General features: G+C 38.9%; 1 protein-coding gene across 6 annotated transcripts in view; it reads right to left on the reverse strand.

The window, feature by feature from the left end:
• Positions 1 to 25795, reverse strand: part of MAST2 (microtubule associated serine/threonine kinase 2) — a 193575-nt gene that overhangs the window by 161229 nt on the left and 6551 nt on the right. For 3 of the 6 annotated variants that reach the window (XM_064147646.1, XM_064147645.1, XM_064147649.1), the window contains exons 2-3: positions 12881 to 13028; positions 8501 to 8643 (exon numbers count right to left, since the gene is read on the reverse strand). In XM_064147646.1, the coding sequence (XP_064003716.1) occupies positions 8501 to 8643; positions 12881 to 13028 (291 nt within the window). Of the gene's footprint in view, positions 1 to 8500; positions 8644 to 9052; positions 9123 to 12880; positions 13029 to 18454; positions 18491 to 25795 lie in introns of those variants that run through there. The other 3 variants (XM_064147648.1, XM_064147647.1, XM_064147650.1) reach the window with 3 other exon arrangements.

Here is a 25795-nt window from a genome sequence, read left to right on the forward strand (position 1 = left end):
CATAGATAAATTCAAAGAAGCTCTTCTGTAGTTTGCCTACAATACCATTCTCTTCTTTGCAAAGACCTTGTTCTCCACTGTTCCAAATTTCTTCTTCCTTCCTTCAAGTTTTATAATTCAGGCCATGCCAGTACGTACAACCCTCTGGCTAGAACTCGTTCCCTACTCTTCCTCAAAATCAGTCCCTACAAACTGGAGATGGCTTCATTTCTCCAAGCAACACTCATCTTCCATTTCCTTACAGCCACATCTTTCAAAAGATGGCAACGCACCCAACTCTCAAAGATTTACCCACTGGCTTCGCAGCATAAATAAATGCAAATTTTCAATTAGCATGCATAAACATAAGACTTCATATGGTCTTCATTTGGAAATTCACTTACTTCCCATCTCAGGCTATTACAATTGCTACTGCCACTTTAAAATGTTATTTCCATGACAATACAATAAAATTCATACAATTGTATTTTCTGCTTTTCTAACTCCAACACAAGAAGGACATTAAACTGTTGGAGTAAGTCCAGAGGAGGGCATGAAGATGATCAGAGGGTTGGAGCAGCTCTGCTATGAGAACAGGCTATAAGAGCTGGGGTTCTTCAGCCTGAAGAAGAGAAGGCTTTGAGGAGACCTTGTAATAGCCTTCCAGTATCTGAAGGGGGGGCTACAGGAGGGCTGGGGAGGGACTATTTACAAGGTCTTGTAAAGACAGGACAAAGAGTAACGGGTTTAAACTGGCAGAGGGGAGATTTAAACTAGATGTCAGTTAGTTCTTTCCAGTGACGGTAGTGAAACACTGGAATGGGTTGCCCAGAGAGGTTGTGGCTGCTTCCTCCCTGGAGGTGTGCAAGGCCAGGCTGGATAAGGCCTTGAATGACCTGTTCTAGTAGGAAGTGTCCCTGCCTATGGCAGGAGGTTGGAACTGGATGATCTTTGAGGTCCCTTCCAACCTAAACCATTCTATGATTCTATGAATATGCAGACATTAAATTCAGTTTGTAAAGTCAAGTATTCTTTACTCTCTAAAACACTTTTATGGTCTTCATAATCTATAACTTTTAATTATCACGCTTAGACAAAAGTATTTTCAGCTGTACTCTGTAACATTTAAATAGCCAACATGGTACCACCTAAATACAAACTAAAAGTAAGGTTATCTATGGCAAAACATATTTTGAGGGGGGAAGAGCATCTGTGTGTTTCAGAACACACAAATGTAAATTAATTCAGAACACACAAATGTCTGCTTCGTTAGGTAGGTCTATGCACAACTGGCATGAATGATTTCCCCCACAATGAGTATTACAGATATGGCTAAGACAGATATTAAATCTAATTCTTTTTGTGAGGAAGTAGAAGTCTAAGCTTTATGCACTCACCTCATCTCCAGCATGCATATCAAGCAGAAAGGTAGAGTGTGGTGGAAGACCAGCTGTTTTGCTTTGCTTAATTCACTAGTCTGATACCTAGTAGTCACTACAAACTGTATTCATTCCAAAACCTCAGCACTGTGAGAGTAACAACCACTAACCACATGCTTGCATAAAGCAGAGATACCAAATAACAGTCAACAAACCCATTAAAGCACTGGGGCTAAGTAGGAGACCCACAGACAGAATTTTACTTTATAACTAGGAGCATAAAGAAGATTTATTTTATAACTGGAGTATAAAGAAGCTTGAATTTGCAGTTCCATTGCTCTGTATCAAGCTTTTGAATTATTAATCCACAAAGAATTAAAGTCTCTTTTTACTACACATTAGAAGAAAACACCTCTCTTCCTCTTCTTTAGGTTGGCCCTGTAGGAATGGAGTCATTTTGCGTTGAACATGCATCTCACTACAGCAAGACTCCAGTACTCCAGCACCACCTAGCAGGACACAGACCGAAGTACAGCTTCTGACTCGAACAAAAACATTATTTATAGAGTTTTTAAAGATATTTTAAATTATATTTTTTTTCATAACTATCCCCAGCATCATCCCTCTGTTACCGGAAAAGGGAAGTCGGAAACCACAGTACAGTACTAGAGCATGAAGCTAATTCATACCCCTGAACAAAACAAAAGGAAAGAAAAAAGGCCGGGTTAGTAGAAAGTGCTGTTACTATGGGACATGATCTCAGAAATGTTGATCCCAGCCAGTGCTGTAAAACCATGAACAATTACCAGCATCTCTAAAAACGTTTCACGAAGTCACAATTGCATCCTGGAGCGAACCATCTCTGTGGGTTGCCCCAGGCCCAGCAGCAGATGGCAGAGCAGCACCATGAACACCACAGCAGGCTCTAGCACAGCTAGCACTACCAGTTTACAGAGAATCACCTCAACTGCCTCATCCACAAATTCAGATCTTTAGCAAATCGGCCACATTTCCTGCTAGCCTTGAATTATATAGATTTCACAGTATCACACAGTATCACCAGGGTTGGAAGAGACCTCACAGATCATCAAGTCCAACCCTTTACCACAGAGCTCAAGGCTAGACCACGGCACCAAGTGCCACGTCCAATCTTGCCTTGAACAGCTCCAGGGACAGTGACTCCACCACCTCCCCGGGCAGCCCATTCCAGTGTCCAATGACTCTCTCAGTGAAGAACTTTCTCCTCACCTCCAGCCTAAATTTCCCCTGGTGCAGCCTGAGGCTGTGTCCTCTCGTTCTGGCGCTGGCCACCTGAGAGAAGAGAGCAACCTCCTGCTGGCCACAACTTCCCTTCAGGTAGTTTTAGACAGCAATAAGGTCAGCCCTGAGCCTCCTCTTCTCCAGGCTAAACAATCCCAGCTCCCTCAGCCTCTCCTCATAGGGCTTGTGCTCAAGGTCTCTCACCAGCCTTGTTGCCCTTCTCTGGACACATTTGAAGTACATCCTTTTGTAATGATGAGCAACTTGAATAGGGTAAATACATTATTATGGGAAGTTTATATATTAGGCAAAAATTACTTTGTTCTTGAGATAAGTAAAAGGAAATGCAAAAGGAAAAGAGTAAAAATTAAGAAAATAAGAAGTAAATATTCTCTCCTACATCTGAAAAATGTAGCCTAGCATGGACAACAAAGATAACATGCCACAGCATGAAATCTATCTTGGTTCCAGGTTTCCTGTGGAGCCAAGGACCCACCATCACCAGGATGACCATTTTCCCCATTCCACTTGGACCTGCCTAATCCACTCATCTGAACTAAACGTTCGGAATAAATCAGGCTGAACAAGCAGCATCACTGGCTTAGTGGTATTCAACACAGGAAGTTCTTCAACTTGTTAGTAAGTTCAAGCCTTGCATCTGAGCCTTCCTGTCCTTCAGATCATTATGCAAAATCTGACAGGCTTTGGGTTTTTTTAATCACCTCTTCTAGAACAGCGTCAGGGAAAGTTGAACTACCTGGCACTCTCTACCACAGCAAAGAATATGCAGTTGTATTATTTGCCTTTAACCACTGCCTTACCAAGTAAATTTAAAACTGCAAGTCATTTGAAGTTATTCACTGAAGAGGAGATCAAGCCTACCCAGGAATCTTTGAAGTTCAGCATCAGAGGAATAGAATAGTAGAATGGGCTGGAAGGGACCTCCAAAGGTCATCTAATTCGACACTCTCAGCACTGAGTAAGGGCCTCCTCAACTACATCAGGTTGACCACAGCTCTGTCAAGCCTCACTTTGAATATTTCCAGGGATGGGGCCTCAACCACCTTCCTGGGCAACCTGTTTCAGTGTTCCGTTACCCTCATAGTAAAAATATTGTTCCCAACATCCAGTCTAAATCTACTCTTCTCTAGTTTGAAAAGCATCAACTGTTTTGTCAGTTAACTTCACCTCTAAAGATGAAGAAATTGCTCTGACCATGTATCATCTGGTGCAGAATATAAGGAAGAAAGCCTACACTACATAAAGATCTACAACAACCCAGCCAGAACCTCTAAATTATGTTCAGTTTTTCCATTCAAGGAGTATAGTGAGCACCACTTCAGTACTGGGAGCAAGTGGGAAAATTGAAACTTCTAAGTACAAAAATAAAATATGAAGAGGAAGTTCAAAATCTCTTTTATGAAAGTATCTAACTTTCCACTGCCTGACTCCTTCAAATGTTTTCCCATCACCACAGTTGGCAGAAGGAACATGCATGGTTTCTTGTTCTTGGAACATCTCAGACTTTTCCAGGCATTACATAGTGAGTAATGCATGTAAGATGCAGTCCTAATTAATGAGTATGACACTCTCAGCTGTTTCTTTCACAAAACTCTGGAGACAGAGCTTGAGATGCTCTCTATGTGGGGTGAGGAGGTGAAACACACATAAAAATCCCCACATCTCTCTCCAGAAATGTAAATATATATTCAGCATTACTGCAATGCTTCTGTTGAGCAACCTGTCCTTAGTAAACATGAAGGGAAAGCTATCCCTTGCCCAGCCATAAATGGTCAAGCCCTGAAATATTAATTAACACCTTACATCATTGTTTCTGGCAATCAACTTTGTTCACACTGAGTTTTGTCAAAATAAGTACTTGCAAGAAAGACACTCCCAATCTACCTCCTCTACAACAATCCCAATCTTCTCTTCACAACCTCATTTTCTTTTCTAAACTTAAACTCTAATGCCCTTCATGCCTCTCTTCATAACAGAAGGCATCTGTATTCCTGATCACTCACACCCACTGTCTTCAAAACATGGTCCAGTTTCTAACTCTTTTTACAACAGGGTGCCTGCAAGTCAACATTTCAGATAAATAAACCTCCAAACTAAGTCACAGAACAGTAGGTGCTGGAAGGGACCTCCATAGGTCATCAAGTCCAACCCCCTTGCCAAAGCAGAATCACCTAAGGCAGGTCACACAGTAACATCTCCTAAGAGGTCTTGACATTCTCTAGAGAAGGAGACTCCACAGCCTCTGGGCAGCCTGTTCCTGCTCTGTCACCCCTACAGTAAATAAGTTTTTCCTCATGTTAAGATGGAACTTTCTGTGATCCAATTTGTTTCCATTGCTCCTCATCCTATCACAGGGCACCACTGAAAAGAGACTGGCCCCTTCTTGACACCCACCCTTAAGATATTTGTAAATATTAGTAAGACCTCCTCTCTGTTATCTCCATAAGATTTTCCAAATTATTATCCTTTGATTCCTTAGACACACTTTATAAACTCCCTGCACCTCCTAGTTTTACTCTATTTGGATCCTGAGAGCTTGAGGCACCACCAAGATGCCCACAATGATGCTTTACATCTTTCTTCTCTGACTACTTCCTTGGCTATTGTAGGGATTTTAAAGTCTTAAATAGGATGCTCTCTAACCAGAATTCAATCCACTAGGATCAGAGGCATCCGTCTTAAGAGTAGATGATCAACTGAAGGTCATCCTCTGAAATCCTCACTTATATTTAGAAGGCATCTATCATTTCACAATAATGGCACTCAGCATTCAGTCTGCACTGGCTTCTTTCTCAAGTCAAGAACCTAGTGGCAATTGCTGTGCAGACACATTAGTGCAGACTATCATGTACAAGATGCAAGATTATGTTTTGCAATAAACTGTGCTCATGTATTTTGACATAGTATAATTGATGCATTCCCAGTTCTTCAGTTGTTGATAAGTAGCCTAGCTATCAATTTTATTTCAAAGTAATTTCTATAGATTTGCTATCATTAATTCAACTTTTTTTGCTTTGCAAATCACTTTCAAAGTTGAAAAGAATGCAATATAAAGCAGAGCAACAACCTCTAAGATCGGTAGCAGTTAAAAAGGAGCAGGGAACCAAAACAAATCCACAAGAAGAGGGTTGATGCAAGCAAAGCAGTTTAGCAAAGGAAAACCCACTGATACCTACAGTGCCAAAGAGGAAGCAGAAGCAATGCTTTGAATATTCTGGCTTTCCCATACTACACTCACACTTCTCACCAGCTATCCGTCTATTGTATTATAGCAAATAATAAAAGAATTATATGCTCTAGCAATCAAGGCTGACATATTAAAATGACACTCTGAATTACTGAACCTACTCGTCTCTTAGTAGAGCTATTTTTCAAAGGAGATTAATTATACTGCCAGGAGACCTTTTGCTATTCTAATTTGTGAAATGTATTTCAATACCACAAGCATATTAAAACACTTGCAAAGACGTAACCAGCTTCAAGATCCCAGGACTCATTGCATTTAATTAGGTGCTCATCTTGTGACCAGCTCTTCAGTCACTGCTTTAGAAGACCAATTTCTACAAAAACTCTCAAATTTTAAGCTTAATTAACTGCAACTGTAACTAACAAGCAGTTCAGCATAAAGTACACAGAGATAGCAAAGTGACCATATACTTCAGTACCAGACGCCATCATGGAGAGACAAATACTGGATTTAGAGCTGAAATTCTCAGCTTTAATTAGAAAGCTGTGAATTTGAAATTAATTTAAAATAAATTGTTTGCACTACATTTCATATCAGAACATCTGACATGTTCATATCAGAACACTGCCATGACAAACTGCAAATACATCATATTAGCAATGTGCAGAACTGTAATATACAAATTTTATCTACAGCTAACAGAACTGGGCACAGCACTTAATCAATTCCAAATTAAATGTCTTAGAACTAATTCTTTGCTTTAAAGCAAAGTTATTTTCATAAACTATGAAGCTTCAAGGAATTTGCCTGCCTTTAAAAAGCATGCCTGTATTTTATCACAGTACTTTTTTTAATCTCCATCATATAAATACTTAGATGTCAAGTTCATGTGAGCACTTTCCCTTTCAGCTCATATGGCTAAATTATAACCACTGCTAAGAAGACAAATTTAAAGCAAACCCTGAACAGCCACCAAACTAAAACACAATACATTAAATCAAATTAGAAGAATTTCAACGTAGTAGCATGTCTGAAAATGCTAAGGCTACAAATGCTTCATTGTGAAATCAAAATTAGTGGTTACACAAATGTGTGGCTTTTTGAACTTTACAGATTTGAACTTTCTGTTCATAGCCTGGTACTGCCAACCCGTCTAGGATCCCCCCAAAAATTCTAAGGGCTAACAAATTTAAAGGTTACATCCAAGGCACACCCTTTTACTTAAGGAGTCTTTGCTTCTATACAGGCTTACAATATAATATGAATTTACTTGCAGCTCTTACTAGTGTACAATGAAATTCCCTCATTTGAGTAAAATCTGTTACATAGGCAACTCTACAGAAACGTGACAAAAGAAGCGTCTTGCTTTTCTTTCAGTCTCCTATTTGGCAACAGTTTCTCTTGCATATATGACTGTTCACAAATAACTGTCTTTTCCTGACCTTATGTTTTTCTTCTCCTCACACTTCAATGATTTTAGGTATTTAGAGGTAATCAGGAACATCTACAAAACATATGTTCCTTTAGGTTAGCAATTCAGTCTTAAATATAGCCATCTGATTTTCCTTCCTGTATAGAATATTCTTTTCTTTTAAAAAATGCTAATTTAATATGTGCAACATTCTTCAGAAATATTCACTTTACCAAAACCTTTTGATAGCAACCACACAGGAGAGCAGATGTCAGTTCCAGCTCTTCATTCCCTTGGACAGTTAAGCCCTTTCAGCTTTCTCTCTCTAGCTATACTCTAGTGAAACAGGCAGAGGTAACTACTCAGAAAGCTGTTTCCCAATTTGGCTTAAAATGGTCATGTTCCCATGCTTACATCTACTTAGACTTCCAGGGATATTTTCTTTCAGGTATCAGGCAGCTTAAGTAGCAGAGCAAGAACATCCCCAGAAAGAAATCATTCATAGATTCATAGAATACCACGTTGGAAGGGACCTCAAGGACCATCAGCCTGGAGAAGAGAAGGCTTCCAGGAGACCATGTAGTGGCCTTCTAGTATCTGAAGGGGGCCTACTGGAGAGCTGGGGAGAGACTATTTACAAGGTCTTCTAAAGACAGGACAAGGACACTGGCAGAGGGGAGATTCAAACTAGATGTTAGGAAGAACTTCTTTACAGTGAGGGTGGTGAAACACTGGAACAGGCTGCCCAGAGAGGCTGTGGATGCTCCTTCCCTGGAGTGTTCAAGGCCAGGTTGGATGTGGCCTTGAGTGACCTGTTCCAGTGGGAGGTGTCCCTGCCTATGGTGGGGGGTTGGAACTAGATGATCTTTGAGGTCCCTTCCAACCTAAACCATTATGATCTAGTCCAACCTTCCATGGCAAGAATCTAGTTTAAATGAGATAGCCCAGCACACTGCCAAGCTGGGTCCTGAAATTGTCTAATATAACAGAAAATCCACCACCTCCCTTGGGAATTTATTCTAATGTCTCATAGTTTGAATGGTGAAAATATTATTCTTCATGCACACTTTTTTTCCCTGCTTTCTGTCAGAAGCAGGTTGAACATCTTCTCATAATTCACCTTCTACTCTAGAAAGGGCTCACAGGAAAAATCCTGCATTCAGTGAGCAGGAGCAGAGAAAGCAAGGTAAAACTAAATCACAAGAACACACCACTTTTTATTTATAGCACCAAATCATCATGAGTATTCCCAGGCTCACTCACCAAACCAGCAGTAAGTGAAGGAGCAGATTGTCCTAGAGACTGATTTCTCATGCGGACCAGGTTTGAGGTATCTCCAGGTGGCTGCCATATTGTCTGTCCCACTCCACTGAGGACACTATTTGATAAAGGAAGCAGCTGTTTTCCTTTAAAAACAAAACCAAAATACTGTCAGCTTGCTTCTAAACAAGTGTGCAAATTCAAAATACAATGCTGAAAACAAATACTGCTTGTGGACAAAAAAGCATGTAATGAGAAGAGTAATTTAAAGGTTTTAGAACCTGTAAGACCACACTACCTGTAAATTCATGATGTTGGATAACCATTTCCAAAATATCTAGTCTACATTTGGAGGCAATGAGTAAATCCAAAACCTTGTAGAAACTGAATTCCATTACTCTATACATTTTTACACCTCACACACCTTATAAAGGAAACAATATTTGCTGCCAATTAAACAATGTATTGCCCTATGGAAAGGCAACATTAATGCTGCAAAATATCTTTAATATATTTTTTAATTATGAAAATGCATTCATAATTGTAAAACATTACCTCTTGTAAACAGCTTAGCCATCCAGACATCCCTACTTTCTCCTGGCCAGTGGAACATTCAGCGGCATATTTTATGCAGCTATGATCAAAATACAGTGTATAGTTACATATTGGTTTGCTCTGAACCATGGATGGCTGTTCGCTGTCTAAAACCATCACTCTTCAGCACTTCAGCAATACTGTATCATCTTAAAAGCAAAACATGCTGTAGTTTTCTCAAGTCTCCCTTTATCTAATTTATTGGTGCAGACACTAATCTCCTGTGCTGCATAAGCAAGCAGTGAGGAGTTCCCATTTCAACAAGTTCACACCACTGCATTTCCGTGCAATCACTTAAAAGAATCTGCTCAGTATATTTCCTTTCTTTTTTCCTAGTCAGTATCATGCTCCTTTTTAACAAATGTCAAGCTGTATATTTCCAGAATGAGAAAGAACTATAGTCAAAGTAGGTCATATTTTGACTCTTATCAAGCTTGACAGCTTACTTTCATGTACAATGTTATTCACAAAAGAAATACAGTCTTGTAGTTAAAAACATGTAAGTGAAAAAGTCTGTCAATCTGGAGTTCCATCATTAGCTTCCAGACGACTTCCTCTGCAAATTTGGTCAGTCAGTCTCTATACGTCAGTTTCACCATCTGCAAAATTGGAGTGAAAAACACTTCTTTTCCTTAAAATTTTAACTGTGAGACTAATCACACACCCTTCCTTCCAAGCATGATGAAGATAGCTGCATTCAGCAGACTACTACGTGCTCAGATACAACAGGAATCACTAAGGAAAAAGTGATTAGGGACTAAGGGGACTAAGACATTTGTTGCAATTAGTAGCAATACATATACTATAGAAAAAACACTTTCTTCTCAGAGGCAGCAAGCTACTTTACAAAGTCAATTTCAGATTAGAAGTGACACACGGTACTCAGTACACAAAAGCAGCTACAGTATTTGGAAGATTTTCACATAATGCAGTTGGCAATGATGCTGGGAGAGTCCTACCTCGTGGGGGCTTGAGGGGTTTTTAACTTGTTTAGGTTAATTTTCTGTGAAAGTGACAAACTATGCACCCATTAATAAAATGAGAGATGAGAAGGCTCAACTTTGGCTAGCAAAGAGAAACACAGTGTATAAGTATCTTCTTCTCAGTCCCGCTCAAGCTGCTTACAGATGCAGACATGATTTTCATAGTTTGCTCATTTTCAAGATTAGGTGTAAACATAGCAACTAGTCTGCAAAGATTTAAAACTACAGAAATGTACGTTGCTGTACCTATCTCAGTAAAGCAGTTAACACAGCCTACAATAGCAATAGAAAATATAATTATCTAACAGGGCAAAATTGAGAGCAAAAATTGAGAGCAAAAATAATATTATTTAAATCTCTGTAAGATATAGTTGCCAGTATCAGAAACAGTGTGACCAGCAGGAGCAGGGAAGTGACTGTTCCCCTGTACTGGGCATCCTCGAGGCCACACCTCAAGAGCTGTGTTCAGTTTGGAACACCTCAGTACAAGAAAGATATTGAGAGGCTGGAGCAAGTGCAAAGGGAACTAAACTGGTGGAGGGCCTAGAGAATCAATCTTACGAAAAGCAACTGAGGGAATTGGCAGTGCTTAATTTGAGGAAGAGAATGAACCTTATGAAGAGCAACTGAGGGAACTAGCAGTGTTTAATGTGAGGAAGAGGAGGCCGAGGAGAGACCATATCACCCTTTACAACTACCTGAAAGGGCAATATAGAGAGGTTGGTGCTGGTCTCTTCTGACAGGTAATTAGTGATAGAACAAGAGTGAACTGCCTCAAGCTGCACCAGGGTACATTTAGGCAAAACATTAGGAACATTTTTTTGACTGAAAGAGTAGTCAAGTATGGGAACAGGCTGCCCAGGGAGGTGGTTGAGTCACCATCCCTGGATGTATTTAAAGGTCATTTATATGTGGCACTAGTGACAAGGTTTAGTGGTGAACTTCACAGGGTAGGGTTAATGACTGGACCTGATGATCTCAAGGGTCTTTTTCAAGCTAAAGATTTCTATGGTATCTCCATATAAATAGCTGGAATTATATAAAAAATAGCTAGAATTATTTTGGGGATGAAGCCTAGAACTAAAGCCTTTCCCTGCCTTGCCTTAAAATACAATTAAAATATGTACCTAAACATTTACATTTTGGTTCATCTTCTCATGGCTTTTTTCCTAAATCATGGAACAGTAGACTGAAAAGTCATTAAAATGTAGCAACAGCTTCTGAAGAACATTATCAGTTCAGAACATAAAATTTACAGGAATATTATCTCCAAAAAGAAAAATTATTTTTTAAAAAGTCAACAAAGTCAACAGAAGGTTTCCAGTTTTACTGTTTCCTCCCATTTAACTTTGCTTACTTCTGCTTGAGGCAAAAAAAAAAAGGCAAACTATATGCTACAGTAGAGGCCATTGTAACTGGCCAAATGCTGTGTAGTTAATCAACTTCTCTTCTCCTCTAGTGATTAACCTACCATAGAGAACAAACATAAAGGAGTCAGCAGAATAAGGAGACACAGTCTCAAGTTGTGCTGGGGGGAGGTATTGACTGGATGTTAGGAGGAAGTTCTTGACAGAGAGAGTGATTTGCATTGGAATGGGCTGCCCAGGGAGGTGGTAGAGTCACTGTCCCTGGAGGTGTTCAAGAAAAGACTGGATGAGGCATTTAGTGCCATGGTCTAGTTGACTGGATAGGGCTGGATGCTAGGTTGGCCTGGATGATCTTGGAGGTCTCTTCCAACCTGGCTGATTCTATGATTATGATTTTATTCCATTTTTCAGAAACAAGACAGTTATTATGAATTATATAACATGAAGACCAGGCCACACCAGAATAAAAAATGCATTCTTCACTACTTAATTCTATTATATCTAGGACCTCAAACATTAAAATATTTATCTTCCCCTGAAAAAAAAAAAAGAGGAACCAGATTGAATGTATTTTCACAATCATGTAAATGAAGCCCATGCTGCTGCCAAAAGGGGTGGTTTCACCATCCTCCTGTCCCACTTGAGAATTTCCAACCCTTCTTGTTCTGGCACTAACATCTAAATAGGCAGTCAGCCTGATCAGGGAGGAAATGGACTGCAAGTTAACCTAACAGAACTACAGTGGTATTCAGACAGATCAGCTGTTTCATTCTAGACTGATCATGCAGCTCTGCCCATTTTAACACCAGCATCACAGACTTCGATACCAGCTTTAAATAATGGTGAAACCATCACCTAGCCCACATGCAAAGTCTTTGAAAGACAAAACAACTGAGCCTGGTCCTTCAGGTTTTGGTTCTAGAGATGACAAACTAAAATCTCTAACAGGGACAAAGACTCCACAAGAGTAAATCAATCTTTGCACAAATTGAAAAAAAAACAACTGATTGGTGGGAAGATTTTTACTTTGAATCATAAATGCCTACAGTGCTTTTGAGGTAAAAAAAAAATAATTAGAATCTAAGTCATCTTACCAGTAAGAAACAATATGGTAAAGTAGGCAAGCTTAAAGCCAGTGCAGACTTTGTGAGTAAATCACTGTGTTGCCTGAAGTTCTACTACTCCATTCTTCTAACTTTGCACATTAAGTCTTGGCTTCTGTCTTTTCACTCTGGGCAATATACAGAATTTCACTCCAAATGCAGCCTCTCTTTCACCCTTTTCTTTTGCATCTTTCTCTTACATAAAATGCACACCCTCCCAACAAGAGGTTTTAAAGAAGCAACAATAATATTTTTTATTACACCTCTTATGCCAAGAAGTAAGACTGCATTTGTAATACCAATGAATTGTCATATGATCTTTACAAAATGGCACACCTGACAGAGAACTTGCCAAACTACCTCTCCGTAGCTTGCAGTCATCTTGACTTAGCTGACGATGGAGCTTGGTTTTGCCAGCAGATGAAAAGATGTCAGGATTGCTGAGCTTCCTGCAACGTAATGGAGTGGACTCTGTTATCATCTCCTGTAGAAAGAAAAACAAGCAGAAGTTTGTCAATGGCAGCTAAGTGTCTGTTTTCTGAAACATACGATCTCCAAAGCATAAATGAGACCCAGTACACAAACAAATGCTTGCACACACTCCCATTGCCCCAAAAACAAGATGCTTAAAATTCTTAAACCCCTCTTTTGTGCACAAGATCCCAGTGAAACACAGTCCTTGAACAGCACTGCTGTAAAGAATATCATCAGTAGTAGACAGAAGAAGACAACTGTGCCACAGCATTACTTGCTCTTGGAGTATTTAGGAAGAGAAGCTACTGAAGTCAGGCTCAGCTTTGATTCAAGCTATTTCCTGCTAAAGCAGAGTGTAGTTTCTCCACATTTCTTGAATATTTCTACAAGTCTATGAATAATATGCCTATAAAGAAACTGTTGCAATGTCTAACTGCAACCCAAAATCCTAAGTTTCAGCTTTACTATAAGACCACATGTATTACTACATAATAATTAGGAAAGAGATCATTCTTTGTGTAATGTCTTTGTTATTACTACAAATAAAATTAGACATCTAGTGTCAGAAACACTCCTACACATGTAAATTCCTTTCACAGCACACAGCAAACTTTCCATCAGAATAGCAGTAGGCAGAACACTGGCAAGCACAACCACAGTGCTTTCCTCATGCATTTAATAGTTCTGGAGGTGTCAAACTCGTTTTGCACACAAAGAAGAATTATGAGTGTAGCTGTCCTACAAGGATTTGCACATAACATGACACTTTCCATTACAGCCCACACAGAGGAACTCAGACAAATTCTCTCTTCTCTGCAGTAGTGCAGCATGTTCTACGCATCTTCATGGATTGCTCCATTTTATTTTGAATCCTCTCATTAGCTATAGAGAATTTCAAGCCATGCTTATCCTCATAAAATCTCATCTGAGACAGAAAATAAACTGAAAGGAACATTTCCTCTGCATGAAACACCACCAGATGGCTTATTAGAGTTTTAAATCATGTTTAAATACAAAATTAATCTACTAGCAGTAGATTTTAATTCAGATTTGCAGACTTCAGTCAAAATTTATTTCTGAAGTCATTAATTCAAATCTATTCAATCTATGCCATGTTATGCCTCAAACTATCCAATCCAGACCAGGATTATACATTCTAAAGTTGTCAAGATATTTCATTCAAAACTGCTGATTGATACCTGCCTGAACATGAGCCAGCAGTGTGCCCAGGTGGCCAAGAGAGCCAGTGGCATCCTGGCCTGCATCAGGAATGGTGTGGTCAGCAGGAGCAGGGAGGTCATTCTGCCCCTGTACTCTGCACTGGTTAGACCTCACCTTGAGTACTGTGTTTAGTTCTGGGCCCCCCAGTTTAGGAAGGACATTGAGATGCTTGAGCATGTCCAGAGAAGGGCGATGAGGCTGGTGAGAGGCCTTGAGCACAAGCCCTACGAGGAGAGGCTGAGGGAGCTGGGATTGTTTAGCCTGGAGAAGAGGAGGCTCAGGGGAGACCTTATTGCTGTCTACAACTACCTGAGGGGTGGTTGTGGCCAGGAGGAGGTTGCTCTCTTCTCTCAGGTGGCCAGCACCAGAACGAGAGGACACAGCCTCAGGCTGCGCCAGGGGAGATTTAGGCTCGAGGTGAGGAGAAAGTTCTTCACTGAGAGAGTCATTGGACACTGGAATGGGCTGCCCAGGGACGTGGTGGAGTCACCGTCCCTGGAGCTGTTCAAGGCAGGATTGGACGTGGCAGCAAAAAATGTCAGCAGAACAGTACTGTACAAAACCAATTTTGAGATTCTCCTATTAATAAAAATATCCAGCAGCAATTAAGATTTGAAGGTGAACATGAAGAAAAGTGTTCTAATTGGGATTTTGTTCAAAGTTTGTTGGTGGGTTTGGGGAGGTTTATTTGCTCTGTTGTTTGGGGTTTCATCCCTTCTGGTGCACATTCATCTCTTCTCCAATACACATACTCCCATACACATCTCATACATGTTTCTCAGTCAACTGCAACTTACAAAAAACCAACCAACGTTCATTTATTCATTCAGGGCATCAAACCAAGGAAAGCCAGTACAGTCAGAAACAAAATGTACTCTAAGTGATGTTACAGGCAACTTCCATATTTTACATTTCTTTTTTATCCACCCAATATAGATACTCACATACTCCTAGCAACCAAAGAATGTGCCCACTTCCCTACTCTTTCCCCTCTACCTCTCTTACAGGAAAAAACAATCACAAACGCTTAATGTTTCTTCTTGAGCTGTAGCACACAGGTTGTTTTAGATCTGATGACATCTAAATAAAAAGTAGTGTTCCAACTGAAGGGGAGCACATGCAGGACCAATACTGAGGGGCACATCTACCACAACATCTGCTCAGCTGTGACACCTTGCCTACACACACCTCTCAGGTCAATCCAGCAGGATATGCCACATCTCAAAGCATCATTCTATATGAATTTCTTCAACAGCTATTCCCATCTTAAGCAACTCCTCCCCAAAAGGACTTGTAGCACAAAGATATGGAAGAAACAGTGAAAAGGTAACAGCTTCCCATATACCCCAAAGAATCTAGCCAGTCTTCTCTGGGAGAGAAGCTTAACATATATAACCCAAGGAAAACTCTTCACAAGCTCTTTTTTTTTTTAAATCTACACACATTAAAAACTTGGGTAATATTCAGAAGACTACATAGCTCTTGAATGTTTTGAAGGGACCCCAACCACACTCTATGGGTTGATACACTGCTAAACTCACTTTTCAAATATCAAAAAGCAAACTCCAGTGCACTGTTCTCAGATAGCCTGTTCTGTTTTTAAAAAATACTGAGCACAACACAGCCAGTTTAAAGTTTCATTTTCTAAAAGAGATGCCTACATTGTGTCAGCAAAAACAATGGAGAGGGAAAGTTTTGACAATAGAGTTGTCTTTCATAAGACTGTAATTTCACTCATCCATCAAAACCCATCTTTAATATTGCAGTTTACAGACAAACTACAAGGAGAGGTTTATATTACCACTCTCATACAAGGAAAGAAAGAAACCTGCAAGAGATCTGTCCTCATCCTTGCCCCAAAGCAAGATGCAACACACAGAAAGGACAGAAAAATGTTACACAATACTCCAAATCAATGGATAAAGAAACTCTGCAGTGAGAGAGCGAAACTTTGTTTATATGCTTTCAAATTACTAAATTAAACTACAAGGCAAATGGTTGAAGAACAGATTATGGCAGCACACTGCCATAATTTTAAGGACTCCAACTTCCACTTTTGGAAAGAAAAGCCATCTTGCAACACTACAAACCAAAGTATTAGTAAATATGTAAGAGAAACCCTTGTTCACACAGCATGAAAAGGGTTGAGAGCCTCTCTCCTTTAATTTCTTTCCAAAGTTAATAGAAAAAAAAAATCTTAATTTATTTTAGCCTTATGGCTTTTGGCGCAAGCTAAAATTCTGGGTTGAACAGCCAGTTGAATCCTACAAAGCTTAGGGTTGAAGATAAAAGCATCACACAACCAGTCTTGATTTGCTAGGCAAAGATAATCCCTATCAATCCCTTCAAAGCTATACAAAAGTCTGCTCACATAACCTGAAACAGTAGGATATGAAGAAGAAAGGCTTTTCTTGAATAGTGAGGAGCTCTGCATTTTTCAGCTCCATCATGTAACTGCACTTGCAGATAGAAAGTTAAAACAATTGTGCCACTCAGAATACATACAAGTCTGTTTCTCTTGCCTGAAATCTCACACAGGAAGATGGAGAACCAGAGATCACGATAACTGTAGACAAGACAATAAACCAAACAGGATTTCTGATAGATAAGATTACACTAAGATCTGATCTTTAAATCCTGATGTGGTAATGTCAGAAAACAACAGCAAGCAACTTTCTCAGTCATCTTTTCCATTCCATTGTATAGGGAGGATCTCCTAAGAAATTAAAGCAAGAAATAAAATACCACTGCAATAATTTTCAGCAGCTTTTTCTATGTAATGTTGATTTTACGGTACTGCAAGAGAGTAACTCAGCACAGATCCCTCCTCTACAAAGCACAGGTGAGCACTAAAAGTGTGGGTGCCTGCCAAAGTACTTCCTTGAACCACCAAATGAAGCATCACACAGCAAGAGAGGTCAACACTGGATTAACATTAGGGGAAAAAAACTTTCTTAGGACTTGTCTTAATGGCCTATATTTCAGATGTAACATCATACAAAAAAGCACTTCCTTACAAGTGATGCATTGAGGGAAGAGGAGCAACAGCCCTCCAGGAAGCTGAAGTGAGCCCAAATGCAGCCAAAATTATAGGATTAATAACTTGCAACAAAGACTCTTCCTAACTCCATTTAAGTCATGTACTTGCCAGCAGCATCCTGAAATATGTCAGACAGTAGAATCATAGAAATGGCCTTAAGTTGCATCAGGGGAGGTTTAGGTTGGATGTTCAGAGGAAGTTCTTTACTGAGCAGGTGGTGAGGTGCTGTAACAGGCTGTCCAGGGAGGTGGTGGAGTCACCATCCCCGGAGGTGTTTAAAAGGAGAGTGGATGTGGCGCTTGAGGCTATGGTCTAGTGATAAAGGATGCTGGGATGAAGGTTGGACTGGATGATCCTGGTGGTCCTTTTCAACCATAGCAATTCATAGTGATTAGATGTTGTGCTGAGGGATTTGGTTTAGTCAAGGACTTGTCAGAGTGAAACAAACGACTGGACTCAATGATCTTGAAGGTCTTTTCCAATCTAAGAAATTCTGTGATTCTGTCATCAAGGAAAATTACACCAAATCAGCATAGCCTCTTAGAGGTTATAACATACTGGTTTACATCAACAAGAAAGAAAAGCTTTACAGAATATGTTATATTATATAAAAATGTCACTATTTTCAGGACAGAAAAGAGGTTTACATTATTTTTCTCTTTAATAGCTTTGGAAAACTTTGCAATAAATCCCAACATTCTTGTAAAGGTAAATAAATAATTTATTGTCAATAATAAATATTTTAAATTAATGGAAAGCTAAGAATTATTGCCACAGTGATGTTTTCCGTAGTTACACAGTGTAACATTCACATGATACTCTAAATGCCTACAGCTTCCTCTGTACACTTCCCTGCAGTTACAACACACACTGAAGCTACAAACAAATTTAAATCCTTCGTAAAAAATATAAAACCCCAGAGAAAAACAAGCATTAAAAAAAATCTTTCCTGAAAGACTATCCTATGAGACTGACCCTCCTTATCTTGTTCTTCCAATGGGAAGATTTTTTTGCTTGTCAATTCTTCAAGACAACAATTCCAAGGCTTGTTTGATTAGAATTCATGAATTAGAGCTTTAATCTTGTTTCACCAGGGAAGTTCAAGACATTAACTTCATTGCCAAGAGTTCACAGCTGCAGGAAGCACTAAAAAGCAAAAGTAAGTATTTACTTACTTTTATTACAGTTCTGAGGATCATGGAGGAGCAGAATTGTTTTATTCCTAGTGAAACCACAATCTAGAAGACAAGGTAATTTATGATTGAATTATACCAGCTTGAATGTTTGGTCCTTAAATGAAAATACAAATAACACCAAAATGGTTTACACAAGTTAAGTATTTGATCCTACTTCAGGATCTTGCAGCTAAGAGACAGAAGGGTAATGCAGTTCCTGAGTCCAGCTTGTAAACGTCTACAGCTAAAAGGATTACACGTAGGGAAGAAAGACTAGTAGATCCTCTACTTAAGTCTCTATTAAACTTTACACAAGACCAAAGAAACCACTATCAACATATCAAAACTCAAAACCCCACTACACGCTCAGTAGTAGTTGCATTGAAAACAAAACCAGTCTCAATACACTGTACATTAAAGGCAATGTCATTTCTTTATCACTTATACTCTAGCACAAGTATTTCAAACATAAAAAGCTTGTACAGAGCAGGGAAACTAACTCCTGCCAAGATTAAAAAAAGAACATGAACAACTCCAGAATTCATCATCTGTACATTAGAATCCTGTCTGCTGTATAGATTAAAAGAACTATGACCCCCCAAAAAAATATGATTTATAATAAAAAATGGAGTTATAAGACATTAATGAGACTGTCTCTCTGAAGATCTGTTTCCATGAAACTCAGAAGACATGCCAAGCATGGGATGTGTCCCAACATTACTGACTAGTATTACTGGAAGTTCTCTTTAGCATCCCACGTGTTATCAACTACTCATTTATCTTCTAGATTCTTGCCTATTAGATTTCACACAGTCAAACAGAGATGTATGTTTAGATGTGCTAAAGACCATAATCCACAATATCAACAAACTTTTCTCATTTGCCAGTTTCTCACAGATTTTATTCAGATATTTATTAAGCAGAAGCCACTGAATTTAACACCTGTTATTACATTTATGCGGTAAAAAGGCTGTTTAAGGAACCAGACAAGCAGTAGAAACACAGCTGTATCTTATGCTGTGCATGTGAAAAGAGCTGATTTCATATTGGCTATGAGAAGGAAAACCACCAGAACATTCTGCAGGGTGCCTTGACTGTCTGCAACATGGATACTGGGTCTGTTTCCCAGTGAGTGAGCTTTCAGATCTCTACCTATACTTTTGTTCACATTACAAATACTGTCTCACCACCTCATTATCAGGAAAAGAGCAAAGCAACATAAAAAAACCTACTGATACCTGTGTACAGCCTATTTAATGCCTATAAACAAAGCTAGTCAGGTCAGTGTTACTGAAAATGTAAACTCACTGTTCCTCTCTGAAGAGGTGAACTGAACCTAGTGACAGGTTAAAAGCTCATGAATTTACATAAACTGCTTCACAGCAATAGGATCTGGAAGAGAGTCTCATCTAATTAAGCACATTACAAACAGGAACCTCTCAGCAACATTTCAAAAACTGAGAAGTTACTTGTATTAATATTGGATTCTCAACCCAAATCAGTAAAGAATTATCTATGCCTAAGGCACAAATAAAGTATATTTAAAATACCACCTGAAAATGCAAAGTTTGCCAAATGAACAATACTGCAACATATGAATAGATGCATGCTGTATAAAAACTACTTCTTTGCTCATAGTGCAGAGTTCTCCATTCAAAAAATGCAATTCCCAAATTAAAATGTGAAGAATCACTAATTTTGAAGTCTCAAATAAAAATCTCTGTTGGTCCAGTATGAGGTACAGCCCTTAGAAACTATCCCAAGGCTACAGGGAGTAGAAGTGAGAAATCCATGACCAATTGCTGTTCTAAGGCTTGTTTCAAATGAAGCTGCATACCAAGAAAGCTCATGAACTGAACTTTCACCGCTCAGGTAAGTTAAAGAGGGGGCTTTTCAAATTAGACATCCAATGACTACTTACATGCATAATACAATTTTAAGAGTGGATCTTAAATTCACAAAGCTCACTGTACAGGAATCCTCTTTAACCACACTATTTTTTGTGCCCAGGATGCTTTTACATAATGCAACTATCACCTGGATAGCAGTAGCAGTGAAACTATCTGCAGTTCAACAGAGATTAGTGGCAAAATAAAATACATCTAGGCACGATGGTTTGCTGAGAGTTGTTCATACATATATAATGAAGGAAGATTATGATATATTTTAATTTGGTGTTATCATTGTTGAGGAAAATCATTACTGGCAGCAGGAAGAAAAATTAAGCACTTTTGTGCTGTTGTTTTATGACTGTGAACTCCTAATCCTTCGGCATTGCTATTTTTGTCTCCATGAATGACCTAGGCATCTTCTTACTTCCTACCACAAAGGAGCACAACAATGCACAACAGAACGAAGATGCATTTATGTGAGGTCTTCCTGAGAACAATTTTCCCTCAAACTCAACAGCAGATCTGCATATATGAAATGGGAGAAAAAAATTGTGATTTCATTAAGAAACTGTAAAATGAACCATCAGTAGCTTTAGACCTAAAAGAAATGCAGTTAACCTTTGGAAACATAACAAAGGCTTCATCTTTAGCTTTTCTTAACAGAAATCACAAATTAGCAGAAGAAGATAAACTAATTCACAATTCTTATAGAAGTCTGCACAAAGAAATGGAATCTCTATAGTCCAGCACAAAAGCTTCTCCTCAGCAAGCAGCCTAAGTCAGTTTCATCCCATAGAAACCACAGCCAACCTTTCTTCAAGAAGTCATGTATTTCTTCCCTTCTGCTTGAGAACAAAAACAATGGCCAACCGTTAGGTTTCTGAATATCACATTGCAAAGGTCCAATTTATGCTTTCTCCTAATATGTTGTATCAATCTATGACTAAATGTTTAAACATATAAATACCAACAGTCACTATGTTATCTGGATAACTCATTTCTAAGATCTCCTTCTGAATGATGTCTGTAATGTATTTGTTTGTACTCTCTGATCTTTTGGTGCTGTTCAGTACACTTAATACCAGTCCCGATCACTTGATTTCCTTTTAAAGGTATTTTCTAAAGCTCCATTATTAAAATGTGGGGTTTATGATAATAAAGTGCTTGTAAAGTGTGATTTTGGTGACTAATAAACCTGTTTTAATTAAGCATTGCATTTTTGAGATGACATTTCCTTACTCAGGGGCCTTACAATGGCTACTTTAAAACAAAACTGAGACCTTACTCCATTTCAAATAGCAGAGATGCTGCTATCCCACTCTCAGCTGGTCCTCAGTGAACAGAGGACATGCATCTAAGAGGAAATAAACAAAACAAGTATTAAAAAACCTTCAAGACATTCAATTATTTTACTGCCTATCAATGCATTTTTCTGCATTGTCCACCAGTCTCTTTTTCAGCAAGTCACCATTACAAACTCACTTTCAACTTTTCCATTCCAAGAGTTTAACACTTTACTTGCATTACTGAAGTTTCTTCATGTCTTGCACCTGCTTCCTCAGAAAGCTCTGAAAGCTACATAAAGGACAACCATGTCTATGCCATTTTCTGCACTTGCTTTGTAATGACAAACTGCATTCTAAGAAAACCTGCAAAGAAATGCAATTTGATGATTCTAAGCTGTATGTTACTCAATGCAAAGAGAAGCAAACTCCAAGTTTAATACCCAAGATAACTGGAAATCAATACTGCACAGTGAGACATCCTGGAAGCATGGAACCACACTTAAACCATTTGTACAATCTAACTCAGGTGCCTGCAGTTCTTCTGCATGTGCATGACTTTCAGTGTCATGAAAAAAACATGGATAAGGAGCAGTACCAAATTTCAGTTATAATAAATACAACAGGAAGGCAAATTAGAAAATTACTTAAAAAAGAAAAAAATAATCACTCTTACAGAGCTCCAAACACGACAGTTGTGTGTTTGAAGGACAAATGAAAACATCTGAGTAACGATTAATCAATCTGACAAGTACTAAATGTCATAAAAATCTTCAAGCATACTGAAATGCAGCTACAATGTTTTCCTAAGTTTTCATCCCACAGACAGGATTGAATTATCCTCACTTCTAAGCAGACCTACCTTTTGTACCTAGCTTTTGCTTGACTGGATTAAGAAAAGACAATGTCTCAAGTTTGAGTCCAACTGTGCATATAATTCAGTCCAGTAAAACTGCCTTCTGTATACTACAGACTTGCATTTGTTTACCCCTGTAATCATTCTGTATTTTTTCTCAAAAGACAATCTGCTCTGTAAATTGTTCCATCAGCTCTAATAGGGAAAAATCAACAGGGATGACAGGACCAACAAAAAAGCTCCTGATGTGCTAGCTGCTAACACTTCAAAGTGATAAATGAACATAGCGTACACTGAGCTGATCTCCATAAAGACAACTGACAGTCACTGCAAGAAATTAGGGCCAGCAGAATGTAGCCCGATTTAGGCAGCAAATTTAAGTGTGATTGGAAAACTGTCTTGAATGAACTGATGGATATTTGGGCAGTATGCACATAATAGATACAGTGCTCCAGAAGTGCACAGCCATTGAAACTATACTTTAGTATTTTTGCTACTAGCAGAGTTAGCTGAGATGACAAACACCTACAAGAGCTTTAGAAATATGAACATAACACATTAAATGGAAACAAAAATTATTCAAGTGTCACTGAACTAAGTAGTTAAATAACTTGTTTTCCACTACAGTTGTTCTAGCAAAGGCATGTTTGTTTGTTTTTCCTGGAAAGAAACATAGCATCAAAGAATCATAGACCGTTAGGGGTTGGAAGGGACCTCTAGAGTTCATCTAGTCCCATCTTCCATGTAAATAATGCACCTCCACAATGGTAGAGCAACTCCAAACAGCAAAACCTGACAAGCTAGAGTGCTTTACTGCTAGATTCTCAGTCTTGAACTACTACATCACACTAACCACAGCACATCATCACTTGATATAGAACCGAAACTGCCGAGACTCTACATGACCTGTCTGTTAGGAACAAGGTTTTTATGGGTGGTGATAAAGCTTTCTGGTTTACACTCAAACAACTCACTGAGCTGGTGACCTTTACTATTTCCTTAGCTTCAGCTATTCAGGTTCCACGAATAAGAACTAAATAAGAGTGGGGGAAAAAGTTTATTTTAAATAATTGTCTATCATCATGTCTATAATAATTAACTTAATTTCTTATAAACACCAAAGCTATGTTATGGAGCACAACAGGCAGCTCAGGCAATAAAAATAACCTAGCAGATAAAATTAAAGAATTGTATCTTCTAGAGACAATTGCCTAGAGGCAGATTAACATTCAGAGTCTCTGTGCATAAGAAGGCATACAACCTTGCTGAAGATGTCACCTTCTAAGAACCAAGTCATGAATGCATAACCATTTCTCCAGCATGAAATAGACAGATAGTATTTGGTTTCCCAGAGCACAAAGTCGTGAATACATCCACAGTCATTCTGAGGCTTTAGCAGAGGCTTAATCCTAGCCCTGTGCAGCACCTTACTATTATCCTCAAGTGCTCTGTAGCAAATACTAAGTAGCAGCAGCTTTTCCCTTCAAGCTCATCATTGACTATGATTCTAAAGACAAGTAGTCCCACAACAAATCCAGATACTTCCGATAGAAGACTTCTCTTGGCTTCTTCACTTTCTATACTCCTTTTTGACAAATAGAAAGCATTGCTGAACTCGGATGCAAATCATCAGCCATGTGAATACCTATGTATTAACCTCTGCACTGCTTGCTTACCTATTCTAATCAGCAAGATATGAAATGTATATGGCTAGTACACAATATTTCATCCTTCACTTGTGACAGGAACTTGAAATCTCACATCCATGAGCTGAATCATCTGAGCTGCTGATGCAATGCCTATCTACTTATTGATTTACACAAATCAATTTCAACAAATTAGGTTTGTCCATTAATATTCAACTTCAAGGGAGGTGATGTTTTTATGGTATCAGGTCAGACAGACACCATATGCCCTTCAGGGCTATGCTGCCATTATCAAACAAGCCCAAGCAGAACTGGTCACTTGACTCTGCATTCCTTTTGTCTGCTTCTAGATGAACCTTTTGGCCCAATTCTTTTATCACCTAGCAAGCACACTGCAGAAATTATCACTTGATTCTATTCCACTTCACCTGGTTTTAGTTGAGCCTTTAGTTACTTTCCACCACCTCCACCCCGTATTTCTAAACATTAGTATGAACGTACAAATGAACTCAGAATGATATCTGAGAATGCCCTGGTATCAAGAAGAATTAGCTTGTGGAAGGCATCAAGACATACTTACAGACCACTGAGAGGTTTGTTCTTTCTGGCTTCTTTACTTGGCTCCTCAGGAAGAAGACACAGAATAAAAGAGAGACAGAACCAGAATGTCACAGGGAACAACTTCCTTTCTCTATGGAGAAATAAAAGGTAGTGAAGAAGCCAGGGCATAGCTGCCCTGGTAATGGGTAAGCTTAAGAACTAAAATTCTTAGGCTGAGGAAGAATGCCTGTCAGTCAGCCATAAAGTCTGGACTCTGGTTCACCATACTAGAAACTTTACAGGCTAGAACTTGCCATCTTCTTACCAAAAATAAACAAATAAATCCACCTTTTTTTTCCTGTTGTTCTCTGCCCAAAATAAGAAAAAGAGTTAGACATGAAGAAAGCAAGATAGGAAAAGGAAGTCTGAGATCTATAAACAGTAATTGAATTTTTAATGGTACGTCACATCCATAATTTATCACTTAGAAGTCTTCACCAATGTCTTCCTTACAGCTTTCTTCAGCTCCCTTGATGAAGCCTTAAACTGCACCAATATCCTAGAACAATTATTTATAAGTATTTATGCAAACAGATGGATCCTAACCTTTTAGAAGTCAGAAGCACTCTGTCTCTCCTTGGATAAAAAGGAGCAATGAAGCTTAAGGAACATACTTGGCTACGTTTAATCTAAATTTGCTTCTACAGATTTTGTAATGCAAGTATTAAAAACCACACTTCATTGCAAATGAAATCTGCATTGCTAGTGATATATCCATTTGACTCTGTTTATTTGCTTCAATTCTGGAAATAAACTACCATCTTCTTCAGATTAAGTTTCATCCCAGCTTGTAAATTTTTATACAAAGTTCAAAGAAACACTTTTGAGTGTTGGAGTTGTTAACCATAGGGTCCATGGCTGGAGGAGCAGAACAGGAGCTGCAAAAGAATTCTGATCAGCAGCCCAAAAGATAGGGGTACAGAAAAAGCTCAGAAGCCAAATGTCAATAGAGCTTGGCTCTTCACCCACCAAACAAAAGTGAAGACTCATGGTAGAAATAACCAAAGACGCCCATCACAGCAGAGGTAGTGCCTTTAATGGCCTTGATGGCACCTACACAAAAA

Source organism: Pogoniulus pusillus, chromosome 8 (assembly GCF_015220805.1).
Source record: "Pogoniulus pusillus isolate bPogPus1 chromosome 8, bPogPus1.pri, whole genome shotgun sequence".
Lineage (NCBI taxonomy): Eukaryota > Metazoa > Chordata > Aves > Piciformes > Lybiidae > Pogoniulus > Pogoniulus pusillus.